At 43.1% G+C, this 20,357-nt stretch overlaps 4 protein-coding genes and 1 non-coding gene across 5 annotated transcripts; 2 read left to right on the forward strand and 3 right to left on the reverse strand.

Moving 5' to 3' along the window:
- Window positions 1-187: 187 nt before the first annotated feature.
- Window positions 188-8,373, reverse strand: LOC144366399 (histone H3.1). Its single transcript, XM_078020653.1, has one exon. It carries the CDS (start codon window positions 7,798-7,800, stop codon window positions 7,390-7,392), a length of 411 nt encoding a protein of 136 aa, XP_077876779.1. The 5' UTR covers window positions 7,801-8,373; the 3' UTR covers window positions 188-7,389.
- A 398-nt stretch (window positions 8,374-8,771) lies between these two features.
- On the reverse strand, window positions 8,772-9,269 carry LOC101960613 (histone H2A type 1-H). Its single transcript, XM_021734418.3, has one exon. The coding sequence runs from the start codon at window positions 9,217-9,219 to the stop codon at window positions 8,827-8,829; it is 393 nt and encodes a 130-aa protein (XP_021590093.1). The 5' UTR covers window positions 9,220-9,269; the 3' UTR covers window positions 8,772-8,826.
- A 317-nt stretch (window positions 9,270-9,586) lies between these two features.
- On the forward strand, window positions 9,587-10,056 carry LOC101960326 (histone H2B type 1-C/E/F/G/I). The gene has a single exon (XM_005337075.4). The coding sequence runs from the start codon at window positions 9,623-9,625 to the stop codon at window positions 10,001-10,003; it is 381 nt and encodes a 126-aa protein (XP_005337132.1). The 5' UTR covers window positions 9,587-9,622; the 3' UTR covers window positions 10,004-10,056.
- Window positions 10,057-17,035: 6,979 nt separating this feature from the next.
- On the reverse strand, window positions 17,036-17,539 carry LOC106145260 (histone H4). The gene has a single exon (XM_078020654.1). The coding sequence runs from the start codon at window positions 17,437-17,439 to the stop codon at window positions 17,128-17,130; it is 312 nt and encodes a 103-aa protein (XP_077876780.1). The 5' UTR covers window positions 17,440-17,539; the 3' UTR covers window positions 17,036-17,127.
- A 662-nt stretch (window positions 17,540-18,201) lies between these two features.
- Trnam-cau (transfer RNA methionine (anticodon CAU)) lies at window positions 18,202-18,273 on the forward strand. Its single transcript has one exon. It is a non-coding gene; the product is annotated as a tRNA-Met (tRNA).
- Window positions 18,274-20,357: the final 2,084 nt, after the last annotated feature.

A 20,357-nucleotide genomic window follows, 5' to 3' on the forward strand; every position in this document is an offset into this window, starting at 1 on the left:
GTGAAATTTCTTTTGTCTTTAACCTTGGAATGACTCCCCAAACATGCATGTTTACAATTGTAGGACTTTGGTAAATGCCCAAGAAATGAATGTGGCTATAGAGCAAAGGCTGTTGGCCCCAATTTTTACAAGGATTGCAGTCTGAAATAAATAATAAACTCAAAAAGTGGAAAACATCAGTCTGAAGTCACTTCAAAGAAAAAATAACTGGCTTTTTATGGTGTTAAATTTGTCAGAAGACAGTCATAATATCAAAAGATTTCAAGTCAAGGTGCTGGGGTTGTGGCTCAGTGGTAGAGTGCTTGCCTAGAATGCATGAGGCACTGTGTTCCATCTCTTGCACCAATGTGTCCATCTACAAAAAAAAAAAAAAAAATTAAAGAGAAAAAAAAAGATTTCAAGTCAAAGTACTAGAGTGACAACAGAGCAAGAGACAAGGGAAGAATGCTCCAGCAAGACTTTAGAGAGTGAGCAAGCACCATGCACCCTCAAGAGTTCAAGTCCCCAAGACTACAGTTAAGGGCCACCCATGTATACTGTAACATGGCCATGTTTGATCACTGGTAGAAAGAATTTCATAGATGTCCTTAGTTCAGTGCCTTTCATTGTATAGAAAGTAATACGATGTTGACAACTAATATTGTGCATTATTCATCTTAAGTATTTTTTAAAGAAATTGTTTTTTGTTTTACTGTTCACCTGTATTATCAGATATCCCTGGAAATGATGAAGCAAAATAAATAGTAATCAATAAAAGTAAAGGTCTATTTCTTGTAAAATTGTCTAACTCAGGTCTGCCTGAAATTAGAACTATGGTATCCTCAGGGAAGTCATCTCCTATGTAAGGAGCATATATCCCATGCTTACATATAATTATGTCAAGATGCATTCTACTGTCATGTGAAAGTGAAAAGAACCACATTTATTTTTTAAAAAAGGAGTGTATCTTTTATTATTGAATTATTCTGATGTATTCTGCTTTTGAGTTCTTCCATGGAGGACCAACCAACATTACAAGAAATGGGATGGATGAAACAATTGTGAAAATAGGAAATAGGAAAGTTATAAAAAGTGTAAGTGGGTAAGCAAGAAGTTTGTGAGATGTAGACAAAACTCAAATTTATTTTTAATATGAATGAGCAGACTGAGACTTGTAAGAAAAAGGCACCTGGTTGTACATTTTGCTTGGGAAGAAAAATGGCAAGATGTGCAACTATATACTGATTGATTGTAGACAGCAGTTAGGGACTGGAAATAACATAATTGGAAAACAAGTGACAAAGTCATTTGGGGAAGAGATACATGGATCAATCTCTTTCATGTGAGGGAAGGATGTGAAGACTTTTGTGTCCCTTGTAAATGTTCACCACAGGTGACCTCAGCAGAGGAAGACTAATAATCAAGTGGATAGAATGACTCAGCCTATATAGCAGTCAACCTCTTTCCCCACTCACCCTGTCATTGCCCAATCGACTCTTGAACACATTGGCCATGGTGGCAGGGATGGAGGTTATGCATGGGTGGGTTCAGCCACATGTACTTCCATTCATCAAAGCTGACCTGGCCATGGCCACTACTTGCTAGCAGCAGAGACCGACACTAAGCCCCTAATATGAAATCACTCCTATGGGTGACCTAGTAGCAGGTTGATTTCATTGAACCATTTCCATAAGAAGAGCAGCAGCACTGGGATAGACACTTAGGCTGAGTATGGATCTGCTTTTTCTGCAAACACTATCATCTGTGGACTTACAGAATGCCTTATCCACTGTGGAGATGTTCAACCTTGCTTCTGACCGAGGAACTCACTTCACAAAGAAGTATGGCAATGGACTCATGTTCATGCATTCTCTGGTCTTTCCATGTTCTTCATCATTCTGAAGCAACTGGTTTGACAAAACAGTGGAATGGCCTTTGGAAGACACAGTTACAACTCCAGGCTAGGAAGCCATACCTTGCAGGGCTGGGGCAGGGTTCTCCCGAAGACTACATCTGCTCTAAAACAGTATCCACTATATATGGTACTGTTTCTCTAGGATTCAGGGATTAAGGGATAGAAACCAGTATGGTACCACTCACTATGACCCTTAAGCAAAATGTTTGCTTCCTGTCCTTATATCCTTATGCTCTGCTGGCTTAGTAGTCTTAGCTCCAGAAGGAGGAATGCTTCTAGCAAGAGCACAACAGTGATATTCCATCAACCTGAAAGTTAATACTTCCTGAGCAACAGGCTAAGAACGGAGTTATGGTGTTGGCAGGGGTGACTGATACAGATTCCCATGGGGAATTTGGACTTTTATTCCAACAATTGAGGTAAAGAAGAGTATGCCTTGAATGCCAGAGATCCCTTAGGATGTCTCTTGGAATTACCGTATCCTGATATTAAGGTCGAAGGGAAACTACAACAACCCAATCCAGGCAGATGAGAAATGGCCCAGACCCTTCAGGAATGCAGCTGTGGGTCACCACTCACTCCAGGTAAAGAACCAAGACCTGCTGTAGTGCTTGCTGAAGGTAGAATGAGTAGCAAATAAGGTGACTACAAATAACAGCTACAACATGACAGCTGAACAAATGATATTATAAAGAGTATCTCCTATTTTGTTAGGCATATGTTTGTGCATATCTACAAATATATTGAACAGAGATATCTTTGAGTTCTTTTCTTTCTTTTGTCGTGTAACATGATATTTATTTTTTTTTGAGAGAGAGGCATAATTTTTTTAATATTTATTTTTTTTTAGTTTTAGGTGGACACAACATCTTTATTTTATTTTTATGTGGTGCTGAGGATCAAATGGAGCCCCATGCATGCCAGGCAAACGTGTTACTGCTTGAGCCACATCCCCAGCCCAAACATGATATTTATTGTCAGTACTTTATTCTATAAGTTATTGGATGTCAAGAAAAGTATAATCACTCAGAAAAAAAAAAAAAAAAAAAAAAAACCTTTCCCTCTATTCTGTGGAAGGAATTAATGTATTTTTGGCTATATGCAGGTGACAACAGTTGGACTTGTTATGGCCAATCTTGATTATCTACCTAACTGGACTGAGATGCCTAGGAAATTAGTGAAGCACTTCTGAGTGTGTCTGTGAGGGTTTCCAGACACCTTTGGTATGTGGAACAGCAAACTAAGGGCAGTACCATCCAATACTCTGGGGAGTATATGGAAGGAGGAGGAAGCCCGCCAGCACCCGTAGGCAGGTTTGGCTTGCAGCGGCCATTGACTGAGGACAATCAAATCCAGCTTCTTCCACCTTTCACATAGACTGCCTCAGTAATTCTCTAGGAAGTTTCCAGGTATTTAGCCTCAGAGTGGGGCTGCATCTTTTGTCCCTCTTGTTCTAAGGCTCCGGCTTCTTGTATGGAGCAGCTACTGGTTTCCACAATTTTTGGCCTATAGACAGCAATTATGAGACTATCCAGCCTCTGATAGTGTGAGCCACTCTAATAAATCTGGGGAGTTTCCTATCAGTTCTGTTCCTCCAGAGAACCCTGACCACACTGACGATCCCCCCATAATATGCAGCCTTGCTTATGGCTCTACACACTCAGCTCTCTCATTTCAAGATACTCTTCCATGTCCCTCAAAGTTATCCTTCTGAATTGCCCACCTCACTCAACTACATCTATCACTCAGTCATACCACAAAGATGAACCAGATTTGGTCCCCGTTATCTATAACATGAAACATTGTCCCATCAGGAAACTAATAATGAATACAACTATAGGAAAGCAATGGAACATACTTAAAATCGCAGAGTTTTAAAGTCGGCTGCCCAAGTTGAAAAGCATGTCATCATTTTCCATCTAGGTGGCCTTAGGCATGCAGAATCATTCAGTTTGTTTCTTCATTTGCTAAGATAATACAGTAATGTTCATAGTGATGATTTGACTTGTTCAAGCTCATTTAGAGTTGGGCCCGACAGACTCTTTACTTCTATTTCACAGCTCTTACTACTACTATCAAGAAAGAACAGAGCTTTTGTCATACAGATTGTAGAAAACAAGGTTTTTGGAAATCTGGAAAGGAATTTAGAGCAAGAAATAATACTTAAATGACAGATATATGACACTAACTCTTGGTCCCGAGTTCCACTTGAACTCTGTAAACCTTCAGACATATGGGCTCACTAGATGTTAATCTCTTTCTTCCTCACTATTCCACAGTGGGTCTCATTTCCTAGCCTCCTTTGTAGTTAGTGTGGCCTTTTCTCTGCATTTTTCCCAGTGGGATGTTCTTTTGTATGCATTCTTCATCTTTTTTTTTCTCTAACACACACACACACACACACACATTTTTTGTGGGGGATGTCTACTTTCTGTCTCCCACAATATTGAGAATACCCCACACAGAAGGGACATCACCCATGTTCATATCTCTAGCACCTAGAACAATGCAGAGCACAGAGTCAGTAGTCAAAAAGTTTCGATGTCTAGGGGTATTTTCAAGATCTGAGAAACACAAAATGAAAGAAAACCGAGTCCTACTTTTCACACTGGAGCACAATTGTGACGAAAAATAATGCAGCTGCTTAAATGAGAGACAAACAGAGACTCTTGAGCTCAACTCCTCTCAGTGCCCTGCATCTCATCTACAGCAAAAACAGTCAGATCCCTTACAATGGCTCAGTGGTATACCAGGTCTTTGTTGAGTGCATGGATTAATTAAGGAAAATAAAAATATGCAGAACATAATGTCCATCTTTCTTAGCCTTGAAATAATAATTAAGCCAGGACTTAATCATCCAAATGAGTTCCTGTGTGAGGCCCTTGAGCCCAACATACCTCTTTCTTCATCCTTGCAATTAGTCTAATGACCTCCAACCCATAGAGATACTATGCAGATTAAACAAAATGTTCCTTATGAAATCCTCCAGTAGGCACTAAATTACAGAACTTTGGACTGTTAAATCATGAATTCTTGACCACTTGGACAATGTAAAAGGAAGCTGTCAACACTGGTATCAAGCAAATAGACTGAGCAAACAGAAAGCTACACAGAAATTATAGGTGATAAACAGGGATCTATCTACCTTGGATTCAACCAGATCTTTTAGTTACTGAGACCCAGGGAAACTGGATTGCTCACTGTTAGCATAATTGCAGCCACCTTCCTTTCCCCCAACCCCACTTTATGAATACTGTTCTTATTCCCAAGAAATAGAAACTAGCCCAAGACAAAACTTACCGGCCTGGAGAGGGCCAGTCTCTCCCTGTTCTCTCATTGAGAGATAGGAGACAAGTTACCAGCCCCTGAGATGGGAACATACTGGTTTCCCTGTTCTCTCCTTAAGATAAAGAGACCTGCCAGTTTTTGTGTTCCTCCTCTGAGATAGGAAAACTGCTTGTCTCTGTTCCCAAGAAACAAACTTGCCTTCCACCGGAGATTCTTATTATGTCAATCAAGACTAAAGTCGCCCCTTGCCCCTGGCTGTGGTTCCTGCCTATAAAAGGTAACATTCAAAGGAGAGTCACTGCTGTTGTCTCTCTTTGTGCAGAGCCCCTTTGTCAGGCTCCTGACAATAAACCCACTTCTTATCCCAGGTACATGTTTGATCTGTCCCGCACCACTTTTCTTCCATCACCACTGTCCCTATACAATGAAGGCTTACCTGGTCCTTAAAGTCATTGTGATGCGAAATCCTTATAAATCTAGTCTTACCAGGGCCAGCCAATTTGCCTGTGGCCATAAAGCTGGTAAGCAGAAGTACTGTCAGTAGGTTTTAAACTCAACCCAACACTAACTCTTATAGACTTTTGCTGTCTCCCTGTTTTTTAAGGAAGAAAAAATAATGCTTTCCTTAACTCTCAAATACTTAGATGCCATAAGAAGAGATTACCAAGAGAAAACTTCAGAAGACTAATCTACATGTTTCACAGATATACATGTGAAAATGTATAACCAGATGCTGCTGGTTATCGGGGTTCTGCTCCCTCACATGTTAAAGTCTGAACATTAGGAAAGCAAGCATAAAAAGCAGGGCTTATTTAAATTAGGTCACATACACTTCTCCTGGGAGGGAGAAGGGGCCATAGCTGGTGTCCTGGTATCCCAAGAATCCAGGTGTTCTTCCCTTTTTATATGTCCCAGGCTTCCTGTGTTCTCCTGCCTTTCCCCCTTACCCTTCTCCTTCCTGAAGGTGTCTAGGCCCGGGAATGCTCGGTGGGATGGACAAAAGGTGGGAAACAGGTGGGCTGAAGGGGGAAGGGCAGGGTGGAGCAGCCCAGGACACATTAACAATTAGCTCCCTGTAGGGAGAGGCAACTCCTGGGACAGGTTACCTTAGCAACAGGTTGGAGCAGGGACAGGTTCTAGATAAAGGTGGTAGAAGGGCTCTGAAGGAGTTAACGATTCAGTCCCTCAGGGGACAGCCTCCAACTTGCTGGGTCTCACTCAAGATTGGCCTGACTCAATTTACCTATCTATACTAACTGCAGCCTCCAACTTGCTGGGTCTCACTCAAGATTGGCCTGACTCAATTTACCTATCTATACTAACTGCCTAATTCTGGCTTCACATCGAGGACACCCAGAGAGATAGTCGTTTTTAAAAGAAGTGGCTTTGAATTCAGACTTACAGAGCACCTTCAAAAAAGAATAGTAAATTTTTAGAGAAGTGCCAGCCAACACAAGAGGAAAAGGACCAAGCAGAATTATTCTTCATCTGCTCCTGCTTAATTACCTTCAGATCCACAATCCTTGTGCCAAAGGAACATTTTTAGAACGGCACATTCTGTCTCCTACTGTAAAAAAGCTCCAGATCAGCATTCATCTGAAAGATCCAAAAAAGAAAAAAGAAAAACCAAGTTCTACTTTTCACAGTGGAGCACAATTGAGACTAAAAATAAAGAAGCTGCTTAAACGAGACTCTTGTGCTCTTACTCAGTGCTGTGCATCTCATCTACAGCAAGTTAGATCCCTTCCAATGGCCTCTGTAAAAACCAGAATATGCCATTCCCAAATATGATTGTTAAAGGAATGAAGCAGCAGATACTACTAGTCCACTGCAGGGACCCACACCTGTAATCCCAGCAACTCCAAAGGCTGAGACATGGGAATCAAGTTAGAGGCCAGCCTCAGCAATTTAAACAGGCCCTCAGTAACTCTCAGAGACCCTGTTTCAAAGTAAAAATAAAAAAGGTCTGGGGACGTAGCTCAGTTTGATTGAACACATAATTCCCAAACTTCAAAATTAACATAATCCGCACTTATGAAAATAGGTACACACCGAGCAAAGGGTGATACCACATTGAGAGAAACTTATAGTATTCATACCTTCCAACCCGAATAGCCCAAGTAATTACAGCTGTTTCAGCAAAGTGGGTGGCTCTTAGAAGAGCCTTTGCGTATGCTAGGTAAAGGCAAAGCCAAGGGAAGGGAGCTTTACGCCCTCTCCCCGCGGATGCGGCGCGCCAGCTGGATGTCCTTGGGCATGATGGTGACGCGCTTGGCATGGATGGCGCACAGGTTGGTGTCCTCGAACAGCCCCACCAGGTAGGCCTCGCAGGCCTCCTGCAGCGCCATGACGGCCGAGCTCTGGAAGCGCAGGTCGGTCTTGAAGTCCTGCGCGATCTCGCGCACCAGGCGCTGGAACGGCAGCTTGCGGATCAGCAGCTCGGTGGACTTCTGGTAGCGGCGGATCTCGCGCAGCGCCACGGTGCCGGGCCGGTAGCGGTGAGGCTTCTTGACGCCGCCGGTGGCCGGGGCGCTCTTGCGGGCGGCCTTGGTGGCCAGCTGCTTGCGCGGCGCCTTGCCGCCGGTAGACTTGCGCGCGGTCTGCTTTGTACGGGCCATGGCAGAGAGGGAGAGAAAACAGCAAAGGCTTAGAAGTTGTGCCAGAAGAGATTATCGTTATATAGACTCAGAAACATTCTGATTGGTCTCCTTGGTTTTCAAAACTCGCGCGCAATAAAGCCATTGGCTACGAAATCAACAAGACGATTGGTAAATTGCTGAAGGCTCTGATTGGATGAATTGCTTCTCCTGCCAATTCCTCATCCTTTGTCTGAGACCCAGGGAGTTAATTTCCTAGATGTCTAGTTCCACTCTCCTGAAACTGTACTGTCCCTAACGAACCACTTAGAAGGTCTTGGAATATGCTACTTCTCATTTGTTTGGTGTGTGGGGGGACTAGATTCCTAACGCTCTAAGAACAGATGTATTTGGTGGTTGGAGGAGGTTCCCTCTAGGCACCTCGACTGCCCCCGCCTAGTTTCAACTTGTGGAAGCTTTGACCTTTATATACATTTCTGGATGGAGTACCTGGGACATTACCGGCAAATGCCTGGCCCCAACGTCACTGGGCAAGTGTTAACTGATATGCGAAAGCTAGCCCAAATAGAATGGAGTTTTGCCGGATCCTCTAGGTTAACGTGAAGGCTCAGGGTTACTTTTCAGGAATCTTACATTGCGCTGTTTTTAGCAGTCCAGGCAGCATATTCCTCGGGTACCTTTTCCACAAACTCAAAAAAATCATATGGTTTATTTTTGGTTTCCTTTGCTAGAGAAATATTCTAACAACAAAGGACAACGGAAACTGTGATCTGATCCAACCCTCCACTTAGGAAAGTTTGGGCGTAACTTGCATGCCCAGTCTTTACTTGAAAGCAACTACTAGATCTTTTCATTTTCCTTCCTCACAGCTTTCAGGGCGTCTCATACTTGAGCCACGGGTATAGCGAATGACCTTAAGGGTTCTGGTCAGATTACCTACTGTGCTAGAAAAACTAGATAAAGCCTGTTACAAAGCTCTTTAAGTGTAAATGTGGATGGCTCTGAAAAGAGCCTTTGGGTCTTAGGTAGCTACAGACTTTGGTTGCTTCACTTGGCTTTAGCCTTATGGTGGCTCTCGGTCTTCTTGGGCAGCAGCACTGCCTGGATGTTGGGCAGGACACCGCCCTGCGCGATGGTCACGCGGCCTAACAGCTTGTTGAGCTCCTCGTCGTTGCGGATGGCCAGCTGCAGGTGGCGCGGGATGATGCGCGTCTTCTTGTTGTCTCGGGCCGCGTTGCCAGCCAGCTCCAGGATCTCGGCTGTCAGGTACTCGAGCACCGCCGCCAGGTAGACCGGCGCGCCGGCCCCGACCCGCTCGGCATAGTTGCCCTTGCGCAGGAGACGGTGGACTCTGCCCACGGGGAACTGCAGGCCCGCCCGGGAAGAGCGCGTCTTGGCCTTGGCCCGCGCCTTGCCACCTTGTTTGCCGCGTCCAGACATGTTAGAACAGGAACGAAAGTGACAGTAACCAGAAAAACGGTGTACAAGCGCTCAAGCAGCTAGCCTTTTATACTCTCAGACCGTTTTGCAAAGTAGCCTATGCCATGAGCTGAAGACAAGTTTCAGCCAATTAAAAGGCAGATGGTTAAAAAAAAAAAAAAGAACGCCTCTAATTTACATGGAATGTTTGTAGTTGAAAGTTCAAAGTAAGGTGGAGCTACGGAAAGAACCAATAAGAGCTAGATTTCAAAAATAGCCTATGAGAGGTTAAGATACTAAAACAGCCAATGAGAAGGAGCAATTCTGCAATCCTTAATTTGCATACAAGCAAGCAAATATTAAGAGTGTTTTGAGCTTGTGGTCACAGTTTCTCTAGCTTGGATCTTGATAGTGGTGTTCAACTATGCCTGAGCCAGCGAAGTCCGCTCCTGCCCCGAAGAAGGGCTCCAAGAAGGCGGTGACCAAGGCGCAGAAGAAGGACGGCAAGAAGCGCAAGCGCAGCCGCAAGGAGAGCTACTCGGTCTACGTGTACAAGGTGCTCAAGCAGGTGCACCCCGACACCGGCATCTCGTCCAAGGCCATGGGCATCATGAACTCGTTCGTGAACGACATCTTCGAGCGCATCGCGGGCGAGGCCTCGCGCCTGGCGCACTACAACAAGCGCTCGACCATCACGTCCCGGGAGATCCAGACGGCCGTGCGCCTGCTGCTGCCCGGGGAGCTGGCCAAGCACGCGGTGTCGGAGGGCACCAAGGCGGTCACCAAGTACACCAGCTCCAAGTAAACAGTCCTGCGAATGCGTGTATTAAACCCAAAGGCTCTTTTCAGAGCCACCCACATTTTCATGGAAGAACTGCAACTCAACACGATGACAGAAAATGGTTAGAACAATACATGATACTGGTTTTAAACTATTTGTCTTATACCTGGTCAATTAAGAGCAAAGTGTAAAGCAGTTAATTGTCAACATTACTTCTTAGCAACAGTTTTTTCCAAGTTTGACACCGGTTTGGGGAATAGTGAATGTATGCATAATAATGGGTAGGTCCAGAGGCTTCTGTGGCTCCAAAGACTCTTTCGGGTTCTTCCTAACCTGATAATGGATCTTGTCCACAACTACTTAAATTCCCTGAGATTGCGTATTAAGAGAAGTAGGTTTCAAGGCCTTCACATTCGTGTGGGGTTCCTTAGCCGAGCCCTTTGGAAGAACAAAGGGAAGGACAAAACAGTTCCCGCTCAAGTTCCCACTCCGGTCCTCTATGCAAATGAGGGTTGTAAATAGGCTGAAGGGCTTAGGTCTGATTGGCTAATTGCAAAACAACCCTCATTGGTAAGATCTGAACGACAAAAAGGAGCTTCTGTGGGCTGTTTATCCTAATAGGACCCTTCTTGGGAATTCAGTTTAAGTTCATCTTAAAAAGATAGGTCCTTTCCATCCCCAGTACCAAAAAAAAAAAAGATAGGTCCAGATTGCTTAAGGATAGAAATGTGGAAACTCTTGTAAGAATTGCTTTTTAGTTTTTGTTCTATTTATCTGTTTATCTATTTTTGGTCTCCCCATGCCTACTTCTCAATTCATTAACTCACTGTATATGCTTCCTCCCATTTATATACTTCCCTCCCTCTTATTCCCACAAACCTCGTGTACCTATTTGTTAGAGGACTTCTTCAGCTTAACAAGTATATGCTTTAATTGGAACAGAACCACTGCCTGAGGAGGCCTAGCTTATCTGAACTCACTCTGCCCCTGACAGTGGTCACTTGAGAGAAAATGGGCGAATACCTGTGCCTAGAATTCTAAGGAACACTAGAACACCTCACCCTTAAAGTAGAAGTAACATCATGTTTAGGCTTTTTCGAGTAGCTGTCTCTCTGTCCTTCCCATGGTAATAAAGAAGACTCCAAAAAGTCACTATCTCCCATTTACCCTCAATAGTATATAGATAGATAGATAGATGGAGTTAAGAATATACTACCACAAATGGTGGAACCCTGATACACTGTTTTCAGGTGAAAGAATTTGAGAAACAGCATGCTTAGGACAGTCTCTGACCATGTCCCAGCCTTCTCCTCTAAAGCAGATCATCCTAAGATTCCTGTGAGACCTGCAAACCCCAGCAGGACTCAACAGGCCTTGCTAGTTTTCCCCTAGTTTAACATTAGTTCACATTTTCTTTGTCCTGCTACACTTCTCCAAGATTGTCCACTTTGTCAACCCCAGCATGAAAAGAGCTTTAACAGCTTCTTCAGGTCTCTTTCCTTAAGAAGGCTCTCATGTCATGTAAAACTTAAATGAATGTGCATGTGTTTTCTTTTGTTTGTCCTTCTTACAGGCCCCCAGTCAAGGAACCCAAGATGGGTAGAAGGAAAAAATAGTTTCCTCTGTACAACATCCTATGGGTGGCTCTGTGTTCTGTGTGCTTGTTTTTCTCAGTAGAAAAACAGGCAGAACACTGAAAACATCCAGAAAAAAAAAAAAATGAAAATGTTTAAGAAGGATTCTAGTTCACTAGAAATAGCAAAGTACAGGATGTGTGGCTTAAACAAATGTCCTCACAATCCTGGAGGTAAAGTCTAAGATCAAACTTGTAAACAGTTTTCTTCTGTAGTCTCTCTTCTTGGCCTGTCGATGGCTATCTTTTGTCTTTAGGATGTCTTCCTCTGTGTGTATGTGTCTTAATCTCTTCACCAGTCAGATTGGATTAGGCCCACCCCAATAACCTCATTTTGCATCTTTATCTCCAAATAGAGTCATATTTTCAGATGTTAAAAACTTCAATATATGAATTTGGAACAGATACAATTCAACCCATAACAAGAAGTGTAGTAATGCTGAGCATAGGGTCTCTGAGGCTCAGGGTGGAAGATTGCGAAATCAAAGCTAGTCTCAGAAACTTAGCATGGTCCTAAGCAACTTAGCAAGACCCTGTCTCAAAATAAAAAATAAAAACAAAAAAGGCTGGGGATGAGGCTCAGTGGTAAAGTGCCCTGGGTTAAAAAAAAAAAAAAAAAAAAAACAGAGTGATAATGCTTCTTAATAGTACTCAAGAGTGATCTCATTATGCTCTCCTCAGCTCTATATACACATCCAAGTTTGAAATCTTGTCTTCATTTTAAAATATTCCCTTTCCTTTTGTGCATATAGTTAATAATATATAAAATCCTACTGATCTTCTAATTTTTTAAACATGCTCTATGCTTCTGCTTAATTTTGCCCAAAAAACAGAAATATGATGGAGAGTTTGGCTAAAAATAGGTTTTGTCCATAGTGAAATAGTATGCAAGAACCATTAAAAACATTGTGATAAAAATAAATAGAAAATGTTTGTGGGGTAGGGTGAGGATAAAGACAATTGCCAAAACAGTGTCTTCTCAATTATAATATATTCACACACATAATATAGTTGGGAAGGAGAGGCTGTATTAGAAGGATCCATGCCAAAATGTGAATAGTACTGTTACATTCTTCTGGGTAAAAAGATTAACTGCTCTGCAGAGAACATTCTCCATTTGACGCTCTCCACAATTCCCATTTGTGTGTTCAACAGACAGTAAGTTCTACCTCAGATCTTTTCCTCTCCAAAGTCTCTGTCCTATTTTAAAAAGAAAAGTAATATATTTAAATAATTATTGAGTAACAATTCTGTACCAAGTGTTATGCTATATCTTAATAAGCAAAAATGAACGACATTTTTAAATTAAGGAAAAGTAAAGTGTCTAGCACAATAGGAAAAAAACAGAATGAGAATTTTTAAACCACATAGCTCAGTCATGCTAAGCATATGTTCTTATTTGTAAACTAATGCTCCATTAAAGTTGAAGAGGAATAAATGAGAAAGTTAAGCAAAACTTTGTGTAGTATGAATATAAGGGCCAAACAGGAATTTTTAAGGCAATAAAAAAGTGGAAATACAAAATTCTGAGCTGTGGTTACCTCTGATGGGTAGCAGAAAGATGAGATGAGGTCAAAGCAGCCGTCAGTATAATGTTATTCCTAACTGGCAACTGGATTCAAATATGGTCATCATATTATCCTTTACAACCTGTCTGTGTTTAATACTCTCTTGTGTTTGTTTGTAGAAATATAATTGTGAATAAGAACAAACAAGTATATTAGTGGAAAAGTCAACTCCCTTCTACAAAATGTCAGAATCTCTGTGATTTATGAAATATTGCTAGTACTGAAATTTGGTTATAAGAAAATCACACCTGAACTTTGCAAAAATTGCTGATAGACTTGTTTTAAAGAATTTTTTAATCAATCACCTACTGTGTCTTCCTGCCCAACCCCCCTTTCTTTTTTATCACTAAGCTCCATCCCCATCCCTTTTTTTTTTTTTTTTTTGAGACAGGATTTCCTTATGTTACCCAGGCTAGCCTCAAACTGCTGCCTCACCCTCCTGCGCTCGCTCCCAAGTCACCGAAATTATAGGCATACAGCCCACCTCGCTTTTAAAAGATTCTTCATAAATTACCATCCCTTTCTGCCAGAAAAAGTAAAAGTGACTTGAATTACATCTGCTGACATCCTCTATGGTATTCCACCCCTGCTTTGCCTTCCATAGGGTTATGCTTTTCTTTCCTGGTAGACTGTAGGCTCCTCAACTGCAAGGAAGACGAAAACAGGAAGTGAAGACAGATATAGAAATTGCAGTGCTAAAACAGCATGGTCACAGACAGCCTCATCCACAGGATTTTTAAATACAAACCTGAAGGAAGTAAGGGAGTAACACATTCAGAGATGTGGCATGGAGGCCCTCAGAGAGGGGACTATCAGTGCACAGTCCCTGAAACAGAGACATTACTTCAAGAGAGCTCCAGGGGCTATGAAGTTGGGAAAGGAATTGGGATCTGTGGCCACATGAGTAACAAGACCTTTGTGGACCAATGAAAGGACTTAGGGTTTTACACTGGAAGTTTTCCAGTGGAGAGGCAACCTGGTCTGACTTGCCCTTTATTGCAATCCATCTGGCTGCGCTGGGGGAGAGAGCAAAAGCAGGCCCAGGAGGTGAGGGTTCTGCAATCATAAGTGAGAAGGGATGAGAAGGGACAGTGGGGCTGGCTGGACCAGGCCTCAGCAATCAGAATGGGATACGGTTGGATTCCATTTGTATTTTTAAAATAGAGTTTTTAGTACTTGCTGATGAACTGGATACAGAGTTTGAAAAGAAAAAAAAAATGATATGACTCTAGCTGACAGGTGAGAATCACCACTCACTAAATCCAAGAGGAGCTACTCTGCAGCGGTCATGTCAGAAATGCTGTCTGAGGACTGTTAAGTTGGAAGTGGCTATTGATGGACTTCAGGCACAGATGCCAAAAAAGTAGTATGGTTTCTGAGACTGGAGTTCAAGGGAAATCTGGGGGCTGTGATTTAATTTCCAAATCAACATGCAGATGATATTTCGATAACAACAAGTCAACAGAATTAACATCAATTCAACAGAACCAGATTTTCATTCTCAAGATCCATGTTCACAGAGCCACAAGGATTAGTAAAGCTAGGAGAAAAGGCATTTGATATCGGACTCTTGAGCTGAGTTTCACAAATGGGTTTCAGGAAGCCCAATAACTCCCTGGAGTTGTTTGCAAAATATGTGGGGAAAGAGGTGCACTTTGGAAAAGGCATGCATGTATATCACTGGATCCTCATAGTAATAACCCCATGGCTTTAAAAGGTTGAGTAAAATTTTCAATTTCATTGCCTATATTTATAACTTAAGGGTATTCTTCCACATCTATAAAGTGGTGATAATATATATTCTACAGAAGAAGCTACAGGAGAAAAAGAGAATCGATTGAGGAAGCACCTGTAGAACCATCAGTTAGGAATCCACATATCACAAACAGAGCTCATTCATTTGAACCAGGGCTCAGCCCTTGAATTGCTGCTCTTCATTATCAACCTTCTTTCCTAATAAGTTGCATCTCATCATGTAGTTTCTCTGTTTTCATGTCAATTACGTTTCCAACTCAGACCTTTACCCTAAACTCCAGGCTCTTACATCAACTGCCCATTTCATATCTTCCTCTTAGATATTAACAACTTTTCAAACTCTGAATATACAAAACTAAGACTAATTCTCTCTGAAACGTGTTTCTTCCTTACTCTTCCCATTTTAGTAACTGGTATCTCCATCCTTGTTGCTATGGCTAAAAATCATTGGAATTATGGTAAATCTTTCTCTAGTCCCCTATATCAGTAGCTCAGGGTGGGGGTGGAAGTGTGGATAAAAATATCTGAAATCTACCACTTTTCACAGCCTCAACCACTAACACTGAAGCCCAAGCCACTGTCGTCTCCTCTGACTTGTTGCAATAGCCTGTCTCCTGGCTTCTACCCTCGTCCTATCAGGCAATTCCCCAGACATGCAAACAGATCATTTTGAAGTAAATCAGATTTTGTCAGTTGTCTGCTCAAAATTGTTCAGTGGTCTCCGCCTCATTCAATGTAAAAATGAAAGCAGTTACACACCAGCCTAGGAGGCCAGATAGGAACTACTCACTTCCATTTGCTTCCCAGACCTTGCCTCCTTCTCCTACACCCCAGGCAGTCCTACTAGGAACACTGCTTCATTTTCCCATTGTCTTTTCTCCTTTCCATTTGTCAATGGACTTTCTATGTCGCTATCATCTAAATATTACCTTCTCCTTCACACACTGTGCCTTTCTCTGCTTCAGTAATCTCATAGCACTAAACACCATCTTACACACTTGTATTTGCTTACACACCCACACCAAATAAACTCCATAAATGAACATAAGAATATTATTTTTATTCATTTCCACCCACTGCTATAAATATCAGACCATAGAAAATAAAAATGCTACGATATCCTTATGGAGGTTTCTCCTCAAACTAATGCCTTTGCTCCAATAGATTCCCCCCATATTGACACGCAAGAATCCATCTTATAAAAAGATGATATTCAAAATGCCTTTGTTAGCTTTTCTGATATAAAAGTAGCACCTTACAGATCGCTTGCTATAAGGGAAGAAAGGCCTTATTTTACAATAAACTATCACCTTATGCCAAGCATTTATGTCAACTTGCATTTGGATAAACCAAACATCTTGTGCCCCTCATGCGATGTGCAAATTTCAAGCAAATCGCTTCTACTTCACATTATAAATAAACGAAGTAAAACATTTTGCAAAGCACTTCCAAAAATGTCAAACTAATGGAACATCTGAGGGACTAATCGCAAGCAAATCAATATCTAAAAACAATAAATAAAAACAGGAACTCCGAAGGACGGTTTAAGAGCCGAAACAAACAGAAACGTGGTTCACTCTCTGAGCCAACCATTATTTAGGATATTTTCTACGTAAACTAAATATAGACCCTGAGACTTTGGTTTAAACTAGTTAACAGTAGGAGAGTGTGGGAATTAAATAGTGCACCTAACAAGTCCACCGATGCCTGCATTTAAACATACCCCCATTTCTGTAAATAAGGATGTTTGCGTTTGCTCATTAACGTCCTATCCACGTCGTAGTCTTAGCGTTCCTCCTCCTAATAAACCGCACTAAAACTCCACGCCGATTGCTGGCCTGCACCTACACATTGCTGCGCGCACCCAGCGCTCTGTAGAGCAGAGGACGCTCCAGGGACACTGTGCACCAGGAGGCAGGGCAGGCAGCCTCCAGACGCCGGCTCCAGTGCGGAGACCGTGTGGGGGCAGCTCCACTCACCTCTTGCACCACAGAGGACCGCCATAGCTACACACAGCCCTGGGTCAGCGAGTACTGGTTACAACAGAACACGACGCGCCGTGACAAAGGACGAAATAAAACCCAACACGCAACATAAACATGGAAGAGAAAGAGCCCTTTTAAAGAAAGCTGTGGGCGGCCCTGAAAAGGGCCTTTGGTTGATAAAGTTCAGCGATGGCGGGACCAGGACGCTCAGCCGCCGAAGCCGTAGAGGGTGCGGCCCTGGCGCTTGAGCGCGTAGACCACGTCCATGGCCGTGACCGTCTTGCGCTTGGCGTGCTCCGTGTAGGTGACGGCGTCGCGGATCACGTTCTCCAGGAACACCTTGAGCACGCCGCGCGTCTCCTCGTAGATGAGCCCGGAGATGCGCTTGACGCCGCCACGGCGGGCCAGGCGGCGGATGGCGGGCTTGGTGATGCCCTGGATGTTGTCGCGCAGGACTTTGCGGTGGCGCTTGGCGCCGCCTTTGCCCAGACCTTTGCCTCCTTTGCCGCGACCAGACATGGCTAAAGCGCTACGGAAACGTCCCCAAAGCGTGAAAGCTGAGAAGCAATTCCCTTATATGCACGGATTTCGGACCTGATTGAAGACTGAAGACGTGGGGCCTTTCGCCCCGCCTTTCAGAGCTCAGCCCAGATGACGTCACTAACATCCGGGGCCACCGCCGGAGCATGCTCTCTACGCAGGTCTTTCAGGCGGGCTCTTTGTCCCCAAAGGGGAGTTTTCGCACGTTTCAACTACGCCAAACCAAAAAAATATACACCGCATTTGGTGGTTATCGTGTGCTTTGGAACAGCTGCGCAGGAACTTTCACCACATGACCAGAACTGCAGTCTCTGGAAGCCACCTTTGTCCCCGTTACCGCTCCTCACTGGAGAGAAAGGAAACACGCTCGATTGGCTGCATCGCCACGCCAAAGAAAACCTGAACAAAAGTGTCTCCTCCCCGAAGGCAGAGACACGGCCGGTTACTGACTCGCAGCATAATGCCCTCGGGAGTCCCGGGTTCCATTCCCGACCTACCCTGCTCCCCCTGCTTATTAAAGTCTGACCGCCCTTTGCATCTGCACCCAGTAACTCACCAGTGTGCAAGTGTCTGCGTTTCTCTTCTAGTTTTGTCTTTGATTCTGTAAGCAGCACTATTCCAAGCAATTTGCATCCTATGATCCAAAGGCGATTTATCTCAAGTCGGTTTAATTGTAGGTGGGCTGAACATATAGCTTGTAGACAGCCTTAAGAGTATTATTAGAAGACACCGTTAGCGCGCAGCAGAGTGGCGCAGCGGAAGCGTGCTGGGCCCATAACCCAGAGGTCGATGGATCGAAACCATCCTCTGCTATCTCTGTTTTTCTTTCTTTTTCCTTTCCTAATATAAAAATCTTCTAGACTAGTTTCACAATAACTAAGGAAAATGAATCTAGATTCTTAGAGAGGAAAAACTGTCCTGAAATTAAGAGCATCTCTCAGGAAATAAATTTGAACTGTTTTGCAATCTTTGCAGATAAACAGAACATTTTCATGGACACCCAAGTGTCCTCTCATAATAAATCAGATTTCTTCCAGCTGCCAAAATGGCCGTGCCATGACAATTCTTTGTTGCCTCCGAAGCGGGGGGGGGGGGGGGGGGGGGGGGGGGATGTTGAAATACACTGAATGCTAAGGACCAGGACGGGGTAGGAACACAGGAATGTAGTTTTGTTTGGTTAGTTAGGGTTTTGGTTTTGGTTTTTGGTTGGTTTGTTTGTTTGATTTGTTTTGGTAAATAGTTAGAAAGCCTTTCTTGCCAAGTGGTTAGGTTGATGATAGACTGTAAATTCACTAAGAGTCACTCTGCAGAGGCTTTGCAACTACCAGACTCCTACCCTTGTGAGTAAGTGAGTAGTAGTTTGCAACAGGTGGGGACTTTGGATAGCTACCTTTGAACTCGTCCTCAGAAAACCCTTCTGCCCCTGCCACTGGTAAATGTCTTTTTTTCTTCTTCTTCTTTGTAAATATTGGTAAATGTGTTTCTAATCTTTCTTCCTATAATATTTCTTGTACAGCCATTCTCTGCCCTTATTTTCTTTAAGCACATGTGTTGTTTTATTTTTCTCTCTGTCTGAAAGGATTCTTGTTCAGATATTTATGTGTCAGATACTGTACTAGAAGCTAACTAGAAAAAGACGTGAAGTAGCCTATAGCCTACAACTATTTTTAAAGAAGGAAATATTTTCATTATAATGTAACAGTGGCCCCTTCACCTTCTGCAGCCCTCATTGCTCTAGGCTTTTTTTTTTTTTTTTTTATGTTTTTTTCTCTCTCCTCCCCTCTTCCCCTCCCTAACAAGATTAGGGAGACTATAATCTTTTCTTCCCCTAGTTAACTGCCCTTGAACACACGCACTACAGGAAAGTGATGCCTGCTGAGGATCTGGTAAGTAATTACCTCCCAAATTAAAAAGTGAATCCTAACCAGGGCCCCCTGGTCCCATCAGAGCATACCTGGAATATAACCTTGAAGAGTTCTTTAAACACACACACACACACACACACACACACACACACACACGTCCCTCCTGATAGGAAGAGTCATAGCCTTTGGGAGAGGAGTCCCCTGTGTTTCTCCTTTGCTAGCAAAGCAATAAAACTTATTTTTCTCAAAACTGTGTTCTCATTATTAAATTGGCATTGATTAGCATTGGGAGCAGGAACTGAGCCTTGGGGCACAATAACATCACTTCTTTAAAAGGTTAATGTGTTGAGTGCAGTGGGAACAAGGAAAATTTGTGATTGTCCATTCTTGGCCATTCACTAGCTAAGTGTGGGGTTTTTTTGGGGGGAGGGGGGGCTCTTATAAAACTCAGCATTAACAGATTAACAGATTAAGATTTATTACAGCAAAGGATAGAATGCAGGAAAATTGGGGGAAATGCAGGTGGCAGAAGGCTGGAGAAGGCTTCCTGTCCTCTGTTATCAGTCAGTAATCACACTTGTGTGCTTCTCTCCAGCTGTTGATAGACCCAAACTGATTTTCTCTTAAAATTGGGAGCCATCTCACCACAAAGCCATGAAAAAGTAATTTCGGCTATACTATAAATTACTGCAAATTCTGAACTAGCTTGGAATGCCTGCCCATGCCTTGAACTCACCCATGCCTGGCTCTCTCTGACCAGATAGCAGTCCTCTCTGAAACTTTAGTGACGCCTCATAAATCTTGCCTTTCCCTGGCCAGATAACAACCCTCTCTGAGGCTCTAATGAGCTTCATAAATTCTGATGCCAGGGCCAGCAAAAATGTAAACTACCATTTGTGTTATGCTCGTCAGAGTTTTGTTATCTGTAACCTCCCTTTGTGTAACTTTCTGGGCTATAAAGCTGGGCTGCAAGAAAGCTGTGGCGCTGTATTGTTCCCAAGGTTTTCAGTGAGAGAATAAGCTTGCTTTAAT

This window comes from Ictidomys tridecemlineatus, chromosome 8 (assembly GCF_052094955.1).
Source record: "Ictidomys tridecemlineatus isolate mIctTri1 chromosome 8, mIctTri1.hap1, whole genome shotgun sequence".
NCBI classification, from domain to species: Eukaryota; Metazoa; Chordata; class Mammalia; order Rodentia; family Sciuridae; genus Ictidomys; species Ictidomys tridecemlineatus.

Coding starts and splice junctions, on each gene's coding strand:
- LOC144366399 (XM_078020653.1), bottom strand. CDS start 7,800: ATGGCCCGTACAAAGCAGACCGCGCGCAAGTCTACCGGCGGCAAGGCG.
- LOC101960613 (XM_021734418.3), bottom strand. CDS start 9,219: ATGTCTGGACGCGGCAAACAAGGTGGCAAGGCGCGGGCCAAGGCCAAG.
- LOC101960326 (XM_005337075.4), top strand. CDS start 9,623: ATGCCTGAGCCAGCGAAGTCCGCTCCTGCCCCGAAGAAGGGCTCCAAG.
- LOC106145260 (XM_078020654.1), bottom strand. CDS start 17,439: ATGTCTGGTCGCGGCAAAGGAGGCAAAGGTCTGGGCAAAGGCGGCGCC.